At 45.9% G+C, this 25,640-nt stretch overlaps 1 protein-coding gene across 4 annotated transcripts in view; it reads right to left on the bottom strand.

Moving 5' to 3' along the window:
* atp11c (ATPase phospholipid transporting 11C (ATP11C blood group)) overlaps window positions 1-25,640 on the bottom strand; it is a 123,626-nt gene that overhangs the window by 74,167 nt on the left and 23,819 nt on the right. For all 4 annotated transcript variants that reach the window (XM_079503694.1, XM_079503695.1, XM_079503696.1 and 1 more), the window contains exons 2-3: window positions 15,413-15,532; window positions 12,718-12,807 (exon numbers count right to left, since the gene is read on the bottom strand). In XM_079503694.1, the coding sequence (XP_079359820.1) occupies window positions 12,718-12,807; window positions 15,413-15,532 (210 nt within the window). The remainder of the gene's footprint in view (window positions 1-12,717; window positions 12,808-15,412; window positions 15,533-25,640) is intronic.

Here is a 25,640-nt window from a genome sequence, read left to right as displayed (position 1 = left end):
AACAACCGTCTTTTCCCCCCCCTCTGTATCTAAACCCTGAATCCGAGCCGCCTCGTGGGGCATTCACTGCAGCACTGTGACTGCAACTCCTTCAGCTGAACTTCACCCAGTCTGAGAGAAATATGAAATGTACGTCAAAACCTTCCAAGCGGCGGCTGGCTGCTGCACAACCGAACCGCCCTCAGCTCCCCCCCCCCCCCCCAAAAAAAAACCCATTACTCAGTTCCGGTGGGCTTCACCCCCTCCCTGGATTACCCCATCATCATCATCATCATCATCATCACCACACCACTCTTCTCTGCAACCATTAATCAGAACCCCTGTTGCCGTCCACACCCCAGAAACTGCCGGGCTATAGTTTGTAAGAGCGCGCCATTCTCTGCGTCAAAACCAGAACCTGTTTTAACCCATTTAGACCTGAGGACGATTCTACAAAATGTCTTCTAAAAACCTGACAGTTTTCTTGAAAAGCCCTATGTTTCGATGCGAGTCGTTCTCAAACCTTTTCATGTCAAGGACCCCCCAAAACTATATGTGTTTGGCCGCCGACCCCCATTTGAAAATGTGTTGTTCCAGTGACCCCCCCCCCCCCCCCCGCAAGAAGCAACGATTTGACTTAGAAGCGTTCGCTCTGAAAGAATGTATATTCAAAGATTTGCGCAAAATTTGCAAAAAATAGCAGATCTACAAGCTAGTAACGCGGCACTACGAGCTTGTAGATCTGCTATTTTTCAACAGCTAAAGTATAACTATAACTGCTTTAAAACACCAACAGGGGGTTCCCGTCGTGAATGGATTAAATCACGGCATGGTGTGTGTGTGTGTGTGTGTGTGTGTGTGTGTGTGTGTGTGTGTGTGTGTGTGGGTGGTTGGCTGCATGCGCTATAAGACATGCCAGTCCGAGATGATGGGAAGTTTCCGACGCCGTGCAGACAGAGCCGAGGAGCAGGAGAAGAACACACAACATTTGAGCGGAGAAGGAAGAAGTATGTCAACGTGAGCGACAGGACTGACGTCCCTGAGGTCTTACAGGGCATAGGACTGGCAGACCCTCTCTCTCTCTCTCTCTCTCTACCTCTCTCTCCCCTGATCTACATCTCCATCTCTCTCCCTTGTGTCACAGCCTCAACCTGCTTCTTCCATCTCTCTCCCTCCTCTCTCCTCTCCTCTCTCTCCTCTGCATCGCCCCCGCTGCTCAGCAACCGTTCGATCAGAACAACCAAGGCACACAAAGCTGGCTTCTATTTATAGCCACCAGTGTGGTAGCTTTTTTTTTTTCTTCGCTCCCTCCCTCTCCTCTCTCTCTTTTTTTATCAGCCCCTGTGTCTATTTGTGGCCGCTCAGAAGTACAGAGGGCTTCCTAGCCAGCTGCTGACGTCAGAGAACGGCGCAGCGCTGCTGCAGATAGATGGAAGGAAGGGAAGGGAAGGAAGAGGAAAAGAGAGAGAGAGAGATGCAGAAAAAAGGGGGGGTGGGGGGGGGGGGAGTGAAAGGGTGTATTTTTGTCTCGGTGGTCTGTGTGAAGGGCAGCCCTATGTGGTGAGTTTTTCTGAGTACATCTGTGTGAATGTGTCTCTTTGTAAAAAAGGGAGGAAAAAACGATATGCACATCCCGAGTTTTTATACGGTGCTGGACCCCCCCAAAAAAAGTGATCAAATGAAGAAAAAGTGGAATGTCCGCACGCGATATCACCCCCGCCCACACCACCTGGGAAAAACAGTGCGGTTGGTTAGGATAAGGAGGCATCTCCCCGGAGGGTCCCAGATTAGTGGCGAGGTGCCAACCGCATGACATCCTGGGTAAACACTGTCAGCAAACAATCGCACTGGGAACACCCACTCGCCCACCTCCTCCCGTGACTCACACTGCCGAGTGCCACGCCACGCAGCCATGCACGCACGCAGGCACCTTGATCACAACGTGTGCGTGATCAGGAGACACATTACAATATGTGTAATAAAGAAATTAATTATTAATGGGGGGCCGCCCATGAAATGAAGGGCCGTCCCACTGGCGGCTCTTCTAACACAATATACTTCTACTGGCGAATGGTGACAAAAAGGCCTGGACCGGGGAGTTGACGGAATGCATTGGAGTCTATGGCCTTCACAGTGACAAACGATGCACCATGGCCGCGACCTGGCTGATCTATGGCTCTGCTCCACACAAGCTCATACCAGCGCATCGACAACAGACACTCCACCACTTAGTAACACAGTACGCATCGACAACGGACACTCCACCACTTAGTAACGCAGTACGCATTGACAACGGACACTCCACCACTTAGTAACGGAGTACGCATCGACAACGGACACTCCACCACTTAGTAACGCAGTACGCATTGACAACGGACACTCCACCACTTAGTAACACAGTACGCATCGACAACGGACACTCCACCACTTAGTAACGGAGTACGCATCGACAACGGACACTCCACCACTTAGTAACGCAGTACGCATTGACAACGGACACTCCACCACTTAGTAACGCAGTACGCATCGACAACAGACACTCCACCACTTAGTAACACAGTACGCATCGACAACGGACACTCCACCACTTAGTAACGCAGTACGCATTGACAACAGACACTCCACCACTTAGTAACGCAGTACGCATCAACAAAAGACACTCCACCACTTAGTAACGCAGTACGCATCGACAACAGACACTCCACCACTTAGTAACGCAGTACGCATTGACAACAGACACTCCACCACTTAGTAACGCAGTACGCATCGACAACAGACACTCCACCACTTAGTAACGGAGTACGCATCGACAACGGACACTCCACCACTTAGTAACACAGTACGCATCGACAACGGACACTCCACCACTTAGTAACGCAGTACGCATCGACAACAGACACTCCACCACTTAGTAACGCAGTACGCATCGACAACGGACACTCCACCACTTAGTAACACAGTACGCATCGACAACGGACACTCCACCACTTAGTAACGCAGTACGCATCGACAACAGACACTCCACCACTTAGTAACGCAGTACGCATCGACAACGGACACTCCACCACTTAGTAACGCAGTACGCATCGACAACGGACACTCCCACTTAGTAACGCAGTACGCATCGACAACAGACACTCCACCACTTAGTAACGGAGTACGCATCGACAACGGACACTCCACCACTTAGTAACACAGTACGCATCGACAACGGACACTCCACCACTTAGTAACGCAGTACGCATCGACAACAGACACTCCACCACTTAGTAACGCAGTACGCATCGACAACGGACACTCCACCACTTAGTAACGCAGTACGCATCGACAACAGACACTCCACCACTTAGTAACGCAGTACGCATCGACAACGGACACTCCCACTTAGTAACGCAGTACGCATCGACAACGGACACTCCACCACTTAGTAACACAGTACGCATCGACAACGGACACTCCACCACTTAGTAACACAGTACGCATCGACAACAGACACTCCACCACTTAGTAACGGAGTACGCATCGACAACGGACACTCCACCACTTAGTAACACAGTACGCATCGACAACGGACACTCCACCACTTAGTAACGCAGTACGCATCGACAACAGACACTCCACCACTTAGTAACGGAGTACGCATCGACAACGGACACTCCACCACTTAGTAACGCAGTACGCATCGACAACGGACACTCCACCACTTAGTAACGCAGTACGCATCCACAACGGACACTCCACCACTTAGTAACGCAGTACGCATCGACAACGGACACTCCACCACTTAGTAACGCAGTACGCATCGACAACGGACACTCCACCACTTAGTAACGGAGTACGCATCGACAACGGACACTCCACCACTTAGTAACGGAGTACGCATCGACAACAGACACTCCACCACTTAGTAACACAGTACGCATCGACAACAGACACTCCACCACTTAGTAACGCAGTACGCATCGACAACGGACACTCCACCACTTAGTAACACAGTACGCATCGACAACAGACACTCCACCACTTAGTAACGCAGTACGCATCGACAACGGACACTCCCAATTAGTAACGCAGTACGCATCGACAACGGACACTCCACCACTTAGTAACGCAGTACGCATCGACAACAGACACTCCACCACTTAGTAACGGAGTACGCATCGACAACGGACACTCCACCACTTAGTAACGGAGTACGCATCGACAACAGACACTCCACCACTTAGTAACGGAGTACGCATCGACAACAGACACTCCACCACTTAGTAACGGAGTACGCATCGACAACGGACACTCCACCACTTAGTAACGGAGTACGCATCGACAACAGACACTCCACCACTTAGTAACGGAGTACGCATCGACAACAGACACTCCACCACTTAGTAACGCAGTACGCATCGACAACAGACACTCCACCACTTAGTAACGGAGTACGCATCGACAACGGACACTCCCACTTAGCAACGGAGTACGCATCGACAACGGACACTCCACCACTTAGTAACGGAGTACGCATCGACAACAGACACTCCACCACTTAGTAACACAGTACGCATCGACAACAGACACTCCACCACTTAGTAACGGAGTACGCATCGACAACGGACACTCCACCACTTAGTAACGGAGTACGCATCGACAACGGACACTCCCACTTAGTAACGCAGTACGCATCGACAACGGACACTCCACCACTTAGTAACGGAGTACGCATCGACAACAGACACTCCACCACTTAGTAACACAGTACGTATCGACAACAGACACTCCACCACTTAGTAACGGAGTACGCATCGACAAAGGACACTCCCACTTAGTAACGGAGTACGTATCGACAACAGACACTCCACCACTTAGTAACGGAGTACGCATCGACAACGGACACTCCCACTTAGTAACGCAGTACGCATCGACAACGGACACTCCACCACTTAGTAACGGAGTACGCATCGACAACAGACACTCCACCACTTAGTAACACAGTACGTATCGACAACAGACACTCCACCACTTAGTAACGGAGTACGCATCGACAAAGGACACTCCCACTTAGTAACGGAGTACGCATCGACAACGGACACTCCACCACTTAGTAACGCAGTACGCATCGACAACGGACACTCCACCACTTAGTAACGGAGTACGCATCGACAACAGACACTCCACCACTTAGTAACGGAGTACGCATCGACAACGGACACTCCACCACTTAGTAACGGTGTACGCATCGACAACAGACACTCCACCACTTAGTAACGGTGTACGCATCCACAATGGACACTCCACCACTTAGTAACGGAGTACGCATCGACAAACAGTGCGGACTACACTAAGGACCCATGCCGGCCACCACCAGCAACAGGTCGCCGGGAATACCCCGACATTACTCCCAACAACAAACACCATGCCACGAAGAAAACGACCATCACTTTCTAGGGGACGCGATGCCAAACGTATGCATCTCACTCACTCACTCGACACAGAAACAGGTAAGCATTCCGTCTCAAGTTGCATGCATGCCTGTGCAATAGCGCGCACACACACGCACACACACACACGCACGGCAAAAACCAGACAGTGAAACTGATAAAGTCCTACAGTATAAATACAGGTGGAAGCTAGGGACAGAGGGGAGAAATAGTCGCCGCCATTGATCGAATATTGACTGTGGGACTAAAAATAATGACTCAGTGACAGTCCCGTCTACCCGGTGGCTCCTCCAGCCAGACCAGGTTGAGGTTTTCAGCAGCAGCAGCGAGAGAGAGAGAGAGAGAGAGAGGGAGAGAGAGAGAGAGAGAGAGAGAGAGAGAGATGCAGAGGGCAGCGCATGCAGTCAGCGCCGGGCCGGGCCGGCCGGGGTTCCTGCGGGAGCAGTTTAGACCAGAGAGACCGTCACTCAGCGAGCTCATTGAGTCTGGATGCTATCGGGCATCCCTCGTGACCGAGACCAGCGGGGCAGGGGTGGAAAGTAACTAAGTACATGTACTCAAGTACTGTACTTAACCCATTTAGACCTGAAAACGACCTTGTAAATAATGTCAGTTTTTAAAAAAAAAAACTATGTTTCTATGTCAGTGGCGCTCAGCCTTTTGCACATCAAGGACCCCCAGAATTATCTGTATTAGGCCGCAGACCCCCATCTGAAAATATGTAGTTCCAGGGACCCCCCCAGAAGCAAAGACTTGAGTTAAAAACATTCGCTCTTCCGTGTCATCAGCCAGTCCAACCAGGGAAACTCCCCCCTAGGTGTAAAGGAGCAACTTGGACACTCAGGCATGAAGGAAGCATGAGTTCAAGTCCGTTGCTCTCCCCATGTCCCCCATATATGGGGACTAGGTTGGCAGAGGGTGTGTAGAGCCCAGGATCACATTAGATCAGGGGTTCTCAACGTTTTTTTGGCAATGTCTCAGGACCCCCGCCCCGCCCCCTCCCGACCCCCAATATAAATTGACTGCTACAATAACCGTAATAATATAGACAATACACCATAAATAAATACTGAAACCAGATATAATCATTAGGGAAGGTGTATGCATGTACTATGTGTACTATATGTAAACTCTTCATTTCCATTTTCCAGCCATTGAGTTGCAAAAAAATTAATAATTTGGGGACCCCCCAAAATAATTTGGCGACCCCCCGAGGGGTCGCGTAATTGACATGCGGGTGAAAAATGGGTTACAAAATCGTGGGATAAAAATTTTGGGGGAAAAAAATAAAAACGTTCGCTCTGAACGAATATATATTCAAAGATAGACGACATAGACAAATATTGTACTTTTACTCCACTACAATTATTTGAAATCTACTATTTCCAAAATAAATGTTTTGAAAACTTTGAATGTAGGACATTCTGCATAATGAGTACTTTTAGTACATTAAGTACATTTTGATGCCAATCCTTTTGGATTTTTACTTTTAACGGACCATTTATTTTACTTTTACTTGTAACGGACCACATGTGTTTAACCCATTCTGGGCGGGATAACCCCTTTTGGTGTTTTAACTAAACATTATGTTATACTTTAGCTATCGAAAAATAGCAGATCTACAAGCTCGCTACGAGCTTGTAGGTCTGCTATTTTTTGGAAAATCGTGAAAAGGCGGCACAAATCTTTGAATATATATTCTTTCAGAAGACTTTTTTTTTCCATTTCGACGTCAGGCCTACATGGGTTTTAATCGGCCTCAGGTCTTCATGGGATAAAGAAAATGACGGCGGGTGAACAGCGGATGTAGGGCAACACTTTCTGTATCCCTGCTCGGTTCCTCGCTGTGCGGAGAAGAGAGGAGAGCTAATATTGAGCAGGGAGGGAGATAGATAAGCATGTCACCCTGTGCCTTGGCCCTTGTGTCAGACTTAGCAGCACACTCACAGTTTCCAGGAAATGCGCGCGCACACACACACACACACACACAGGCACACACACACGCAGTCACACACACACACACACACACAGCAGTCACACGACCATACAAGGCCTAGGAATGGTGTGGCTGGACGTCACCGCGGGAATCACCGTTTCAGCTTACCAGTTGATGTCTTAAGACAGTAGTGGGGGTGGAAGTGGGGTCCGGGGACCCCCAGGGGTCCTCGAGGGAGTTCAAGGGGGTCCTTGACAAATTGACTTTTATATGGATCTCTAACTAAACCAAATGGCCCCTATAATGGGCCCCTATAATTTAACTCTCAAGAGTTAAATTAACATTGAATTTCCATTATAAATTGGGGGTCCCAGAGATAGAAATGCCATTAAATAGCGGTATATGTAGCCTAACTAATGCATGTCAAACTGGGGGCCCTTGAAATGATAATGGTTGAAAATCACTGCTAGAGCCGTATAGATCTTCTCTCATGGGGGTCCCTGGCATATCTTTTCAAATGGGGGTCCGGTCCGCAGGCTATTAAGTGTCAATTTGGGTGTCCTTGACATGAAAAGGTTTGGGAAACAGTGGTCTAAGACAGTGGTTCCCAAAGTGGGGTCCGGGGACCCCCAGGGGTCCTTGAGGGAGTTCCAGGGGGGACCCAGCCAAATGATAATTTGGAACCAAATGGACCCTTATGGGTCTGTAACTCAGAGAGTGTACAAAACATTTGTACGCTCTCAGAGTTAAATTAGCATTGATTTTACAATATAAATTGGGGGTCCCAGAGATAGAAATGCTATTAAATGGGGGTCCGTAGACTAATGCATGTCAACTTGAAATGAAACGGGTTGAAAATCACTGCTAGAGCCATAAAAGTCTTCTCTTATTGGGGTCCATGGCATATCTTTTCTAATGGGGGTCCGCGGGCTAATGAGTGTCAATTTGGGGGTCCTTGACATGAAAAGGTTTGGGAAACAGTGGTCTAATATAAGAGCTATAAATGACGGCCGCTGCGTGACAGCCGCGATGTGGCTTGAAGCGCTTCAACCTTTCCAGCGCTCCTGTGATGCAGGTGAAGTGTCAGTCAATGACGTTGTTGTTGTTTCAGATGTCTTTGTGTCATTATTCGACATTTGACCCTACCCCTTTCCGCTGACGCATGCAGTGAGACTTGAAGCAACACTTCAACAGCGAACATCACCACCAACACATGTATAGCTAGTATACTGTATATATAACGTATGAATGAATGGACCATTGTAAAGCGCTTTGAGTAAGCACGTAGTCGTAGTGCATAGAAAAGCGCTATAAAAATGCAATCCATTATTATTATTAGTAGCCACACTCGGGTCATTTTGGGGATTTGTATCGGCGCTAGTGTGAACGCGGTACGAGTTGTTTGCCAGTATTGAATTCCGAAATAGCAAATCTACAAGCACATTACTGTGGTCAGAACTGCTATTTACGAAACACTCCAGTATAAATCGGTCATTAGAATGACCTCTCGGTCTCCACTTGTGTGCTTTGTAGGCAGGGGTGTTTTAAGGTACAATGTTGGCTGCACAAACGTGCCATGCCTGCCTATGCGGTGAATATAATGTTTGTGGAGCAAGCTGTGCTGCTGGCATGAGCTGGACTCGACGGCAGATGCTCGTGTTGTGACCTTTTGATCTTCAGATCATTGATGACAATGGTGAACAGCATCTGTGCCAATGCTCCATAAACACCAATGTGTTGCAGTACCGTATTGCTGATTTCGTCCACTAAAACTTTGGGCGAAAAATATCCGTTGACGACTTTTTTTCCACTGACGAAAACGGAATGAAAACTTTTATCAAAACTAAGCTATGACGACTAAAACTATAAGACTAAATATATTGACAATTTCGTCAAACAAATAAAAACTAGACTAAAATGTTAGGGAGGGGAGAAGAGATCCAGTAGAACTAAAATCAGCCATTACGATCAGGCTTTATAAAATACATTTTAGTCGACTAAAATCGTATTGCACAATTGCTATTGTGTTTGCATATTGTAATACCCTGTTTTTGTGTTGTGTTTTTTTCTCTTTTTTTGTGTTTTGTATTGATTGTACAGTTAGGACCCTCTAAAAAACGAGATACTATATCTCAATGGGGTATTCCTAAATAAAGAATTTCATACATGATATTTAGTTGACTAAAACTAGACGAAAACATTTCAGTTGACCAAAATGTGACTAAAACTGAATGAAAATGAATTCAAATGACTATGACTAAAACTAAATAATCAAAATCAACACTAGTGTGCAGTCCAACTATGAGCAGACTTATGACAGCAACTACAGATCCCATAAAGCCCCCCGTGGCAGAAACTACAGATCCCATAAAGCCCCCAAGTGGCAGAAACTACAGATCACATAAATAAAGCCCCCAAGTGGCAGAAACTACAGATCCCATAAATAAAGGCCCTAGTGGCAGAAATGCTAATACAAATCACTGCCGTCAGTTCTGCCACATGCACAACAGGTCAATGGCCGTGTGTCATTTCAGATCAATTATTGACCAACCAAATAATTAGACCAATGCATGAGAAGTGAGAACCGCCATGTAAATGTGTATGTCCCTGTTTATGCCGACTGGCTGTGATGTCACCCCCTGACAACCAATCAACAACCAATAAAACCATGGCATGGCCGTCCGTCCGGGCTATCTTAAACCATTTTGACCTGAGATCAGATTCTAAAAATGTCTTCTACATCCTGACAGTTTTCTGAAAAAGCTGTGTTTCTATGTCGGTGGTTCTTCGATTTTTCAAAAATAAGTAAAAGTAAAAAAAAAAGTCATACGATTTGTCACACACGTTACCGCAGTGAAATTTGTTCTCCGCATTTGACCCATCTCTTGGAGCGGTGAGCTGCAGCCGTGCCACGCTCGGGAATCATTTGATTAGTTGATTTGATAGCAGACCTACAAGCTCGTATGAGCTTGTAGATCTGCTATTTTTCAATAGCTAAATTATAACATAATGTTTAAAACACCAAAAGGGGTTCCCGCCCAAAAATGGGATAAAGGAGAATTCCATGCTAGAAGGCTTTCTTACCTTTATTTGTAGTTGTTACGTCCCCAACAAAGAGGTCCAGGTGTTATTTTGTGCGAAAGTTGGCTATTTCCCCTAATATAAGCCCTCAATGCGGGTTGGGTTTTTGTGCTAATTCGTTTATTTCCATCGAAATAAGTAGTAAAGTGTGCCGCTTGGGATACGATTTACATTATGAAGAGAGAATATATACAAAAAAAATGATTTTTGAGCGATGGAAATAAGCGAATTAGCACAACACCCCATAGCCCCATTCAATTCAATGCAATTCAATGAGGGCTTATGGTAGGGGAAATAGCCAATAATGCGCTTTGGCACAAAATAACACCTGGACCTCTTTGGTGGCGACGTAACAACCACAAATAAAGGTACGAAAGCCTTCTAGCATGGAATTCTCCTTTAACGCAAAAAGAGATCGCATAGCCTGTGGAAAAAATGTTAACGGCTTCAATTTGACAAAAGTGAAAAATCTGCTTAGTCAGTCTCTGCATATGTCAACGCCCATTGCATTTCCCCCCCCCCCCCCCCCCCCCCCCAGATCAGTTGGTCAAACCACTGAGGACATAAAGGCGTGAGGATGGACAGAGTCTTAATAGTATGACAGATTTCGCAATAATGAGTTTATGAAGCGCTTTGGGAAAAGTGCAGAAAGCTGCGTCAGGCAGTCTGCATACCAGTGATCAATGCCCGTGTGTCATTTTAATTTCAGATCGATCGCTCAACCCACCGAGGCCTCGAAACATTCACGAGGACATTCGGAAAGGACAAAATGACCATATTTTTCACTTCATTTTATTTCATAGTAGGATTACGTTGTATATTTTTAGAGCATTGTGAAGTCTTTATTTACTCATTTTAAACACTGTCTGACGGACAGTGGCAACGATAACCTGAAACTGTGGATTTAACACCTGCTAAAAAAGAAAGTGTGTAATTATGCATTGTGCACAGTCAGTTTCACACACCTGCCATGGCCCGTGGCATTATGCACCCACATGACACACACACACACACACACACACACACACACACACACACACACACACACACACACACACACACACACACACACACACACACACACACACACACACACACACACACACACACACACACACACACACACACACACACACACACACACACACACACACACACACACACACACACACACACACACACACACACACACACACACACAGTGTGTGTGGACTGTGGATGCACACAACATGCCAACCATTACTTCTTCTCTCATTGTCTTAACCCATTACAACCGGGAAAGCATTGGTGTCACTTTTGAGCAAAAAAAAAGGTAGATCTCTGAAAATGTGTGTACATCTTTGAATACATATATATATATATATATATATATTACTTTAAAGCGAATATTTTTAAATGAAATCTTTGCTTCTGGGGTTCCCACTCCCCTGGAATGTTTTTTGAGATAGGGGTCGGCAGCCAAACATAAACAGTAGAATTTTAAAAAAAAAATCCCCAAGTCCTTATATATATACGGACGTCGACGCTAGGTGGCGTCATATATCAGGTCCGTATATATACGTACCCCAACGTATACTCCGTCTATATAATGGGTTGAGGCCTACGGAAGCTTTTAAAGGTGTAGGGAAACGGAAATGGTGGGCATTTTTATTACAACATGAATGGCTGGCTCTGAAGTTTCTGAACCAATCAGAGCGTTGCATCCCTTCAGGCGATGGGACGGTAGCTAGGGACGGTAGCTATGCTACACGCAGGACGCATGGAGTGTTTGTTTTAAGTCACATAGTAGGCCAGCTGTACCAGTTTACTGTTATGTGGCTTATTTCTACCCTATAATGTTTTCAGATACATATTTTAGCGTGAATACACTGTCTGGATTGGGAATAAAAACGGAGGATTTCTGTAATCAGTAGCAGCTGTGTTGGACAGTGTTGGACGGACGCGCAGATATGGTGAATGAAACGGGTGAGCTTAATTTGTATTGGCTTTTATCGATGTGGGCCTCGACACGTCATCACGCAGTACGTAGTCAGGAAGTAATTCAAATTCGATTTTTATGTTCTTTTGATATAAAAATACACAAAAATGAAAATGTAGCCATTTTTTTGGCATCCATTGTTAGGTATGCTCATATGATGACCACGGATGTGGTCTAAAAGTGTGAAAAACATGTTTTTAATTTCACTACGCCTTTAACATTGGTCTGGTTCCTATAGCAATGCCCCACCGTTCCAACTTTGCAAATATAAGCTCAGTCTCACCAGATTCCCTGGTGGGACATGTCCTTACCTGTACCAGGAAGATGATAAGGAAGTAGAAATTGGCGATCCTCCTAAACTGTTCAAATAGGTTCTTTGGCAGAAAGTTCCACACGGTGTACTGGGGAGAGGGAGAGAGAGGAGGGGGAGGGGGAGGGGCGGGGACACATGAAAGATAGAATTAGCCGACACAGAAATTCAAATTCATAAGGACCACAGAAATGTAACCCGACACTGACAGGATTCAGCGATCATGATCATTTTCCATTCCGAGGTGCCGTCTTCTTCCAAGGTACAGTATAGGACGGGGGTGGGCAACTTTGACGATGGAGAGGGCTACTATATATCTCCACACTCACTGAGGGGCCACAGTAGATTTTACTGTCGTAGCAAAAATAGCCGATCTACAAGCTTGTAGATCAGCTATTTTTGCTATATTTTAATTGAAATACTGAATTATTTTTTGCTTTTTTTTTTTTTTTTGAATCCTGAAAAGCAACCTTTTTATTGATTTTCAAATGCATTTAGTTTTAGTTATGATAACTTTATGAACTAAATACAAATACATTGGACACAAAAAGACAATAACATTTAATACTAGTCATTAAGTACTAGTCATTTAATACTAGTCATTAAGTACTAGTCATTGCATTAAGTATAATTAAAGTGGGTCATGTTTGCATGTTTGGAATTGCAACAGCTGAAATCAATACTACATCAGTATTCTGATATTAACCTGCGGGCCGCATTAAGTGAAGGTAGGGGGGCCGCATGTGGGCCCCCGGCCCGCCAGTTGCCCACCCCTGGTATAGGAGGAGGCTTGAGAGAGAGGGGATTCGATGTGGCCGATAGACCCCCAACCCCTGCATGTATTATTCCCCTTGATGTGAGGAGGGGTGGTGGTGGGAGTCAGTTGATGCGAGAGCTGGTGGGGGGTCTGAGAGAGAGAGAGAGAAGAGAGAGAGAGCTGGCTGGGTGTTCTGTGCCTTCCCTCTGATCTGCCGTGGCAGCTGGGAGCCGGTATACCTCGGGTATTCCAACCTTTTGGAGACTCACCTTTAATGCCACCTGTCCTGAATAGCCAAACAGAGTCACCGAGACATTGGTGGCCAGATTTGTTTATATTTTATCTTTTCATCCGCCCCCCCCATTTGTTTTCCTTGGCTTTTTGAGTGGTGCAACCACTCCAAGGAACAGCAATGTCCGTCCAAACCTATGTGACTATGTTTAGAGTACCAGTAGGGGCAAGAGTGGCGCTGTTGTGCCAGAAACATAGAGAGAGATAGTGTTGCACAGTTGCCTGCTAATTACAGAGAGAGAGAGAGAGAGAGAGAGAGAGAGAGAGAGAGGCAGGGGGAGAGGGGAGTTGCACCACTGAGTTCACACGGGTGTGATTTTAGTGACACACACGACTCACAGATACTCAGAGGGGGCAATAGTGACACTTTAATCCGCCAAAAGTGCCCCAACAGGACAAATCCATAAAATCATCTTGGAGTGTAACACCCCCAAACACTGCACAGGGGTTGTAAAACACACCCTCTCTCACACAAAATAAAAGGTCCTGGAAGGTGGAAGAGATGGCTGCATGCGGGAGAAGTGTGGAAATGCAGTGGCAGCAGAACACCACCACCACCACCACCCATCTCATCATTTTGCCGTTGAAGCTAAAAAAAGAGTAATGTGAAAAGATGAAGTGTACTGTGTGTGTGACTGTGTGTGCGTGCGTGCGTGCGTGCGTGTGTGCGTGCGTGCGTGCGTGCGTGCGTGCGTGCGTGCGTGCGTGCGTGCGTGCGTGCGTGCGTGCGTGCGTGCGTGCAGACAGGAAGAGGGGAGAAAAGGAGCGGTTGGGATGATGGAAGGCGGAGGCACAGAGCAGAGTAAACACTAGTGGCCAGGGTAATTAAAGACTGTTTACACTGACACGCCGAAGGGGCGGCAAATTGATTGCCCCCCCCCCCCCCTTCCTTGCCCCGGACCCCCCTCTGCACCATAATAAATCCCACCAACCACCATCCCCCCCCCCTCAGTAATGACACTGCCGCCTGTCACATCCATAACCCAAGCCAATGAAGCCCCTGTTGCTGACAAGGGGAGAGAGAGGGGGGCAGAGCAGGCCTAGATACGTATACTTTGCTGCATGTCGTCGTGTTCTGTACCAAAAGAATATAGCCAATCTACAAGCTTTGCGATGCCTTGCAGCGCCATGCGTTGTGAACTTGTAGATTGGCTATTTCTTTCGGAGCGCAACACCGGCGGCACGCTATACTGGGTGCAAATACAGCCTTATATGGGGGTGGAGGAAGGCGGGAGGAGGCATCACCAGAGCCACAGGGAAGGGAGAAAGATTCCCTTTTGGTGTTTTAAAGCGTTATGTTATAATTTAGCTATTGAAAAAATAGCAGATCTACAAGCTCATAGCGCGGAGATCTGCTATTTTTGAAAGATTGTGAAAATGTGGCGCAAATTTGAGAGAACATTTTTAACTCAAATCTTTGCTTCTGTGGGGGGGGGTCCCTGGAACAACATATTGTTGGGGGGGGGGGGGGGTCCACAGCCAAATACAGATAATTCTGGGGGTCCTTGACATGAAAAAGGTTGAGAACCACTACTTGACATAGAAACGTGTTTTTTTTTTCTCCAGAAAACTGTCATTATTTAGAAGACATTTTGTCAGGTCTAACTGGGTTAAGCTCGGAGGCAAGTGTTGATGAGCGGTCTCTTACCTTGGAGGACACTATCCTGTTGTCACAGAACTTGGGCTGGATGATGGTATCGGTGCCGTACTTCCGATGCCCAACGTAGATGGTTCTGCTGGTGAGACCGGCAGGGCTTCCTCCACCAAGCTGGAGGAGGGACAGACAGACAGACGGACGGACGGAGAGGAGAGGAGAGAGCAATAAGAGGGGTAATTAGATCTAGACACTTTTCAACATACGAGCAAGAGGTTATAAATGGGGGGCCATCTCAAGCTGGGAAGAAGAGGCGCAATCTCATGAACCAGCAGAAAATAATGGGAGTGCGGGGCTACAAATGTGCATCATACGCAAAAATATAAAACCCAAGCATAACTTTTAAGCTAAACGACCATTTGCTTGCGTCTCCCCCCCCCCCCCCCCCCATCTGTGGCGTTTGGGGGGAATTCGACGGAAACAATGAAGCTTCTTTCACTGGTGCATCGTTATTTTCAGGTGCAGCAAAACCTTTTTATTGCTATGAAATTGTGAATTTCCTGTCAGTCAGTCAGTCACGCCCCATATATGCCTCGTGACATCACATGATGTTATCAATATTAATATTTAGGGTGGCTGTGGCTCAGGAGGTAGAGCAGGTCGTCCAATGATCCCTGGGTCGGCGGTTTGAATCCCGGCTCCTCCTGTCCACATGTCGAAGTGTCCTTGGGCAAGACATTGAACCCTGCATTGCCTCCAATGAGTCGGTCGGTGTGAGCTCGCCACCATTGGTGTGTGAATGTGGGAAGTGAGGAGGACGCTGGCGTCGACTGTTCGCCGCTTCACCTCCCAATGTATGAATGATGAATGAACCATTGTAAAGCGCTTTGAGCACTTGGAAAAGCGCTATATAAATGCAATTCATTATTAAGCCCATATATGGAGATCCCTGATGTCATCAATATAGGCCAGCAACTCTACATCAAACCTCAAACTCTTAGATCTCCATATATGGAGCTGACCTGTTCTGACATTCCATATGTTGATCCTTCCCCATCCATCCTTCCTCTTCGATGTCTTCCTTTTGACCGATACCTGTCCATTTAAACTCCAACAGCCAGCGAAAACTAGAGAAAAATACAGACCGAAGATTAAGGCCCGGCCCTACCTGGGCCCTCATCACACCCTTTACACTCAAGACACTGCCCCCGCTGCCACCCTTCCTTAGATCTCCATATATGGAGCTGACCTGTTCTGACATTCCACATGTTAATCTGACCTCATCAAACCCTGCACACTCAAGACACGCTCCATATATGGCCAGTACAGAATTCATTCCATGTGTTGATCTGACCCCCCCCATGCCAAAGCGCCAGCGCTCGCCCAGCAGTCTGCCGTCACCCAGGCGGATGCGTGCACGCGCCCTCGCCCTTTAGGGCCCTCAGGCGTCTTACTGGATATATAATAAAACTACTTGTATTAACAAGTAGTAAATTGCCTCAGGTCAGATCTGAAACGGGGTCATCTGCGAGTATATATATTTTTTTTAAACGATATGCAACTCCATGAACCACCCAGGTGTAGCGTAGTCACTCTGATCACAACCATTATTGGAACTTGTTCTTTGTTGGCTTAAATTCTGTGCTTCGTCAAGAACCAAACTATTAGCACCAAGGTGTGGAACATGTTTTATGGGGGGGTTTTCCAGAGCTGTTCTAGTACAATGTGGTTGAATTGGGTTCCACATAAGGGACAAGTATGACATGTGTCAGTCAGTGGGCCAGTATAAAGTATGACATGTGTCAGTCAGTGGGCCAGTCGCCAGTATAAAGTATGACATGTGTCAGTCAGTGGGCCAGTATAAAGTATGACATGTGTCAGTCAGTGGGCCAGTAAAAAGTATGACATGTGTCAGTCAGTGGGCCTGTCACCAGTATAAAGTATGACATGTGTCAGTCAGTGGGCCTGTCGCCAGTATAAAGTATGACATGTGTCAGTCAGTGGGCCTGTCGCCAGTATAAAGTATGACATGTGTCAGTCAGTGGGCCAGTATAAAGTATGACATGTGTCAGTCAGTGGGCCTGTCACCAGTATAAAGTATGACATGTGTCAGTCAGTGGGCCAGTATAAAGTTTGACATGTGTCAGTCAGTGGGCCTGTCGCCAGTATAAAGTATGACATGTGTCAGTCAGTGGGCCAGTATAAAGTTTGACATGTGTCAGTCAGTGGGCCTGTCACCAGTATAAAGTATGACATGTGTCAGTCAGTGGGCCAGTATAAAGTTTGACATGTGTCAGTCAGTGGGCCTGTCACCAGTATAAAGTATGACATGTGTCAGTCAGTGGGCCAGTATAAAGTATGACATGTGTCAGTCAGTGGGCCTGTCACCAGTATAAAGTATGACATGTGTCAGTCAGTGGGCCTGTCACCAGTATAAAGTATGACATGTGTCAGTCAGTGGGCCAGTATAAAGTATGACATGTGTCAGTCAGTGGGCCTGTCGCCAGTATAAAGTATGACATGTGTCAGTCAGTGGGCCAGTATAAAGTATGACATGTGTCAGTCAGTGGGCCAGTATAAAGTATGACATGTGTCAGTCAGTGGGCCAGTATAAAGTATGACATGTGTCAGTCAGTGGGCCAGTATAAAGTATGACATGTGTCAGTCAGTGGGCCAGTAAAAAGTATGACATGTGTCAGTCAGTGGGCCTGTCACCAGTATAAAGTATGACATGTGTCAGTCAGTGGGCCTGTCGCCAGTATAAAGTATGACATGTGTCAGTCAGTGGGCCTGTCACCAGTATAAAGTATGACATGTGTCAGTCAGTGGGCCTGTCGCCAGTATAAAGTATGACATGTGTCAGTCAGTGGGCCTGTCGCCAGTATAAAGTATGACATGTGTCAGTCAGTGGGCCAGTATAAAGTATGACATGTGTCAGTCAGTGGGCCTGTCACCAGTATAAAGTATGACATGTGTCAGTCAGTGGGCCAGTATAAAGTATGACATGTGTCAGTCAGTGGGCCAGTATAAAGTATGACATGTGTCAGTCAGTGGGCCAGTATAAAGTATGACATGTGTCAGTCAGTGGGCCAGTCGCCAGTATAAAGTATGACATGTGTCAGTCAGTGGGCCAGTATAAAGTATGACATGTGTCAGTCAGTGGGCCAGTATAAAGTATGACATGTGTCAGTCAGTGGGCCAGTATAAAGTATGACATGTGTCAGTCAGTGGGCCTGTCACCAGTATAAAGTATGACATGTGTCAGTCAGTGGGCCAGTATAAAGTATGACATGTGTCAGTCAGTGGGCCAGTATAAAGTATGACATGTGTCAGTCAGTGGGCCAGTATAAAGTATGACATGTGTCAGTCAGTGGGCCTGTCACCAGTATAAAGTATGACATGTGTCAGTCAGTGGGCCAGTATAAAGTATGACATGTGTCAGTCAGTGTGCCAGTATAAAGTATGACATGTGTCAGTCAGTGGGCCAGTATAAAGTATGACATGTGTCAGTCAGTGGGCCAGTCACCAGTATAAAGTATGACATGTGTCAGTCAGTGGGCCAGTCGCCAGTATAAAGTATGACATGTGTCAGTCAGTGGGCCAGTATAAAGTATGACATGTGTCAGTCAGTGGGCCAGTATAAAGTATGACATGTGTCAGTCAGTGGGCCAGTATAAAGTATGACATGTGTCAGTCAGTGGGCCTGTCACCAGTATAAAGTATGACATGTGTCAGTCAGTGGGCCAGTATAAAGTATGACATGTGTCAGTCAGTGGGCCAGTATAAAGTATGACATGTGTCAGTCAGTGGGCCAGTATAAAGTATGACATGTGTCAGTCAGTGGGCCAGTCACCAGTATAAAGTATGACATGTGTCAGTCAGTGGGCCAGTCGCCAGTATAAAGTATGACATGTGTCAGTCAGTGGGCCAGTATAAAGTATGACATGTGTCAGTCAGTGGGCCAGTATAAAGTATGACATGTGTCAGTCAGTGGGCCAGTATAAAGTATGACATGTGTCAGTCAGTGGGCCAGTCGCCAGTATAAAGTATGACATGTGTCAGTCAGTGGGCCAGTATAAAGTATGACATGTGTCAGTCAGTGGGCCAGTAAAAAGTATGACATGTGTCAGTCAGTGGGCCAGTATAAAGTATGACATGTGTCAGTCAGTGGGCCAGTAAAAAGTATGACATGTGTCAGTCAGTGGGCCTGTCACCAGTATAAAGTATGACATGTGTCAGTCAGTGGGCCTGTCGCCAGTATAAAGTATGACATGTGTCAGTCAGTGGGCCTGTCGCCAGTATAAAGTATGACATGTGTCAGTCAGTGGGCCAGTATAAAGTATGACATGTGTCAGTCAGTGGGCCTGTCACCAGTATAAAGTATGACATGTGTCAGTCAGTGGGCCAGTATAAAGTATGACATGTGTCAGTCAGTGGGCCAGTATAAAGTTTGACATGTGTCAGTCAGTGGGCCTGTCGCCAGTATAAAGTATGACATGTGTCAGTCAGTGGGCCAGTATAAAGTTTGACATGTGTCAGTCAGTGGGCCTGTCACCAGTATAAAGTATGACATGTGTCAGTCAGTGGGCCAGTATAAAGTATGACATGTGTCAGTCAGTGGGCCAGTATAAAGTTTGACATGTGTCAGTCAGTGGGCCTGTCACCAGTATAAAGTATGACATGTGTCAGTCAGTGGGCCAGTATAAAGTTTGACATGTGTCAGTCAGTGGGCCAGTATAAAGTATGACATGTGTCAGTCAGTGGGCCAGTATAAAGTATGACATGTGTCAGTCAGTGGGCCTGTCACCAGTATAAAGTATGACATGTGTCAGTCAGTGGGCCAGTATAAAGTATGACATGTGTCAGTCAGTGGGCCTGTCGCCAGTATAAAGTATGACATGTGTCAGTCAGTGGGCCAGTATAAAGTATGACATGTGTCAGTCAGTGGGCCTGTCGCCAGTATAAAGTATGACATGTGTCAGTCAGTGGGCCAGTATAAAGTATGACATGTGTCAGTCAGTGGGCCTGTCACCAGTATAAAGTTTGACATGTGTCAGTCAGTGGGCCTGTCACCAGTATAAAGTATGACATGTGTCAGTCAGTGGGCCAGTATAAAGTTTGACATGTGTCAGTCAGTGGGCCTGTCACCAGTATAAAGTATGACATGTGTCAGTCAGTGGGCCAGTATAAAGTATGACATGTGTCAGTCAGTGGGCCAGTATAAAGTATGACATGTGTCAGTCAGTGGGCCAGTATAAAGTATGACATGTGTCAGTCAGTGGGCCTGTCACCAGTATAAAGTATGACATGCGTCAGTCAGTGGGCCAGTATAAAGTATGACATGTGTCAGTCAGTGGGCCTGTCACCAGTATAAAGTATGACATGTGTCAGTCAGTGGGCCAGTATAAAGTATGACATGTGTCAGTCAGTGGGCCAGTATAAAGTATGACATGTGTCAGTCAGTGGGCCTGTCACCAGTATAAAGTATGACATGTGTCAGTCAGTGGGCCTGTCGCCAGTATAAAGTATGACATGTGTCAGTCAGTGGGCCAGTCGCCAGTATAAAGTATGACATGTGTCAGTCAGTGGGCCAGTATAAAGTTTGACATGTGTCAGTCAGTGGGCCAGTATAAAGTATGACATGTGTCAGTCAGTGGGCCTGTCACCAGTATAAAGTATGACATGTGTCAGTCAGTGGGCCAGTATAAAGTTTGACATGTGTCAGTCAGTGGGCCAGTATAAAGTATGACATGTGTCAGTCAGTGGGCCAGTATAAAGTTTGACATGTGTCAGTCAGTGGGCCTGTCACCAGTATAAAGTATGACATGTGTCAGTCAGTGGGCCAGTCACCAGTATAAAGTATGACATGTGTCAGTCAGTGGGCCTGTCACCAGTATAAAGTATGACATGTGTCAGTCAGTGGGCCTGTCACCAGTATAAAGTATGACATGTGTCAGTCAGTGGGCCAGTCACCAGTATAAAGTATGACATGTGTCAGTCAGTGGGCCTGTCACCAGTATAAAGTATGACATGTGTCAGTCAGTGGGCCAGTATAAAGTATGACATGTGTCAGTCAGTGGGCCAGTATAAAGTATGACATGTGTCAGTCAGTGGGCCAGTATAAAGTATGACATGTGTCAGTCAGTGGGCCAGTATAAAGTATGACATGTGTCAGTCAGTGGGCCAGTATAAAGTATGACATGTGTCAGTCAGTGGGCCTGTCACCAGTATAAAGCGGCCCACTGTATGACACGTTCTTGTCCAAGGTGGACAATCAGTGAGGATTAGCTAGTGTAGTAATAAAAAGGACACTGCAGATTAATTTAGACCGGAGGACGATTCTACAAATGTCTTCTAAATCCTGACAGACCCGTCTGAAAATATGTTGTGTCGCCCCCCCCCCCCCCCCCCCAAAAAGCAAAGATTTGAGTTAAAAACTGTCTGAAAGAATATATTCAAACATTTGGGCCACATTTTCACGATAAAAATGAGCTTGTAGATCTGCTATTTTTCAATAGCTAAAGTATAACATAATGCTTGAAACACCAACAGGGGTTCCCGCCCAGAATGGGTTAAGCAGGCTCAGATTTAGGAGCCCAGTTATCATCACATCTAGACAATGGTACCACACACAGTTTGTCACACACTGCTATAAATCTGAAAACAACCAGGACCTCAAAGACCAGGGAAGCAGCAGCTTAAACCTTTTGGGCATGCATTACTATTTTGAAAAACATTTGAAAATAGATCAAAATAGCCGATCTAAAAAGGTTTAGGCATAGGGTGCCTATGAATTCCACCTGAAGCCGACCCAGGGCAGATTGTTGGGGTCCCAGATATCGTCTGTCAGGTGGAAACTCATATGTCCAAAACTGCTCCTTTTCAGGATTCAAATAAAAAAAATGGAAAGGTAGCAAAGGCGTTGCTTCACGTCGCGTTTCGAGCTTGTGGATCTGCTACTTTTTATGCTTTTGTGTATGTAGTATTACAAAAAAAAGTGAGTGGTGCTGTACGTACTGTACAAGCCCTCATCCCTGGCCTTTGTGTGTGTGGAGGACTCCCAAAATTATAATTTATTTGGCCGTGGAACCCCATCTCAAAATATTTTGTTCCAGGGACCCCCCAGTAGCAAAGATTTGAGTTATATATGTTCACTTTAAAACACACACACACACACACACACACACACACACACACACACACACACACACACACACACACACACACACACACACACACACACACACACACACACACACACACACACACACACACACACACACACACACACACACACACACACACACACACACACACACACACACACACACACACACACACACACACACACACACACACACACCATCAGGCTACATGGATGACTGGTTCTGGACCAGCGCCTGGTTGGAGAGGGGGGAGGGGGGGTAAAGGGCCACCTGGACACGTTCGCCGTCTGTCTGTCTGTCTGTCCGTCTTCTGAAGACAGGTTGGATCAAAGAACCGCCTCAGACACTCGGGAAGCTAATTAACCCATTTTGGGGCGGGAACCATTGTTGGTGTTTTAAGCATTATGTTATGCTTTAGCTGTTGAAAAATAGCAGATCTACAAGCTCAGATCTACAAGCTCATAGCGCGGCACCGAGTGCCGCGCTATGAGCTTGTAGATCTGCTATTTTGGAAAAATCGTGAAAATGTGCCTGAAATCATTGAATATTATATTCTTTCAGAGCGAGTTTTTAACTCAAGGCTTTGCTACTGGGAGGGTCCCCTGGAACAACATATTTTCAGATGGGGGGGGGTCGGCGGCCAACGTCATATATGTTTGGGGGTCCTTGACATGAATATGTTTGAGAACGACTGACATGGAAACATGTTTTTTTCAGAAAACTGTCCGGATTTAGAAGACATAAAGACAGCCTATATAACTCACATTTACACCAATCATTTGGTGCTCATTAATGGTTGAATAAAAAGAAAAAAAAGAGTCTTCACATACAATTTGGACTCGGTTCCTGTCGCCCCCCCGTCCAGAGAGAGGAAGCCAACCTAGAACACACAGCATGTGTGGCGGGATATTGTGTCATGGGTGTGAGCGGTTCAGTGTTCACACCTCAGCGTGGCTGTGAAATCCGCCATGGGTCCCACTGCTGCCCACTCAACACATGCCTTCACTGCGCTATAGGGCTGCAACTGTTGATTTATCTTCCCAGCAGTTATTCCATCGGTCGCTTCGAATTAAAAAAACCAAGAAGTGTTTTGTTTTTTCCACACAATTATTTTTCAAAACTCTACATATCGATGCAGGGAACATTTTTTTCTTTGTATAATTGACCAGGGGACATCAACCATGTTAGAATTTTTTTTGTCAAAATATATATTTTTTAACCCATTCTGGACGGGAACCCCTTTTGGTGTTTTAACCCATTTTGACCTGAGATCAGATTCTAAAAATGTCTTCTACATCCTGACAGTTTTATGAAAAAGCTATGTTTCTATGTCAGTCGTTATAGCTAAAGCATAACATAATGCTAACACCAAAAGGGGTTCCCGCCCAAAATGGGTTAACTAAGCATTATGTTATACTTTAGCTATTGAAAAATAGCAGATCTACAAGCTCATAGCGCGCCACCGAGTGGCGTGCTACGAGCTTGTAGGTCTGCTATTTTTTGAAAAATCGTAAAAATGCGGCACAAATCTTTGAATATATATTCTTTCAGAGCGAACGTTGTTTTTATTTCGACGTCAGGCCTAAATGGGTATTAAGCTAGCCCTGAATGACGGTTCCTTCTGTACACTCTCAGAGTTACGGAGGTTTCACTATAGTGGACTCATAAGTGCCATGATGGTGTCATACAGTAAATCAGTCAATCAGTGTCATACATACATAATCTGAAGAGAAACCTGGAGACTCTCATTCAGTAACTGGGTCTTAGGATCAAAATAAGAACATTTTAATGGTGTGTAGTAAAACTGAAAATCTAAAAGTATGCTAAACGGACAAGGCCAAGTCTTGCCCCGGACACATTTTGTACGTGTCTGGACATATCGATGAGACCTGTAATTGACTAAAATGATGAGTCTGATTAACCTACAGTACATGGCGAGGTGCTCACAAATCAGGTGATATTTTAAAAAAAAAGAAACAAAGTTAAAAAAAAAAGAAAAAAGAAAATCCATTATTATATTGAAAATATTGTTGTTGGATTGATTACATTGATTCGCTTCGGAGCAACAGTTTGCAGCCCTAAACGCAGACGCATGTGGAGATCAGTAGAGGGAGGAAGAAACAGGAAAGCAAGAGGACGAGAGAGCAAAGGGGGGAGAGAGAGAGAGAGAGAGAGATGAAGTGTGGAACGGAATCCAAGGACACCGGTGAAATAATCCTTGGTTGTGTCTATGATTAAAACAGTAGCCAGGCCCCAGCAGAGGCCATGAGCCAAGACCGCTCCCTCCCTGGGAACTAAACCCGCACATCTGAAGGAAGAAGGAAGGAAAAAAAACAGATTTGCCATGAATCAGACGCAGCAACACTTTGACAGCGTGTCAGATACTAATTTAATAGTGGAAGGACGCACAGTTTCTTTTAACAGTGCAGACCAGACACAACACATCCCCTTAATACCTGAAATAACAACATTAAAGGTAAAAGTGCAGCGACAGGGTAAAAATAAGGCTGCCGCCTGGCAGAGGCATCGTGGTTAAATGCAAATTTCACGCTGTAAACGAGGAGCAATTTACAAAACAAATTAGCCCGGGTTGCAGGACACAAAGGGCTCTGGCACGGGCCCTTTGAGTGAGAAGTCAGGGAGTCACAGATAGTAGTCGGAACACTTAGGACTTGTGTGCCTGTGCCAATGTTTCATCTACAGCCTGTCTCTGGACTCATTAAGCACGAGAAAAGCAGCCTCAAGGTTACGGCCGTGCTGTAGGCAAACAAAAAGTATCTTTCATGCTGTACAGTATAGGCTTAAATCTGTTGCTCAACCACCACTAACCGCCTGTAACTGCCAGGACACTGCAGAGTCTTTTTCTTTTTCTCCATTTTATATTTTATAATTACTTTAGTGCAAGTAAATCACACATCGCATTGCGACGCATTGTGAGCTTGCAAATGGGCTATTAAGACGGGCTATTTTTGGCAAAAAAAGGTTTTGTGACCTTGTGGGGAAAATGGAGGGGACCCAGGATAGACTCCTGAGGGACACTGGTCAAAAAGAAAGTATAATATAGGTGTTTGTAAGTAAGTGGTTAAAATAGTAAATGGTCCAGGGTGGTAAAAGAT

The sequence above is a fragment of the Electrona antarctica genome (genome assembly GCF_951216825.1).
Source record: "Electrona antarctica genome assembly, chromosome: 1".
NCBI lineage: Eukaryota > Metazoa > Chordata > Actinopteri > Myctophiformes > Myctophidae > Electrona > Electrona antarctica.
This window is presented reverse-complemented; position numbering and strand designations above follow the sequence as displayed.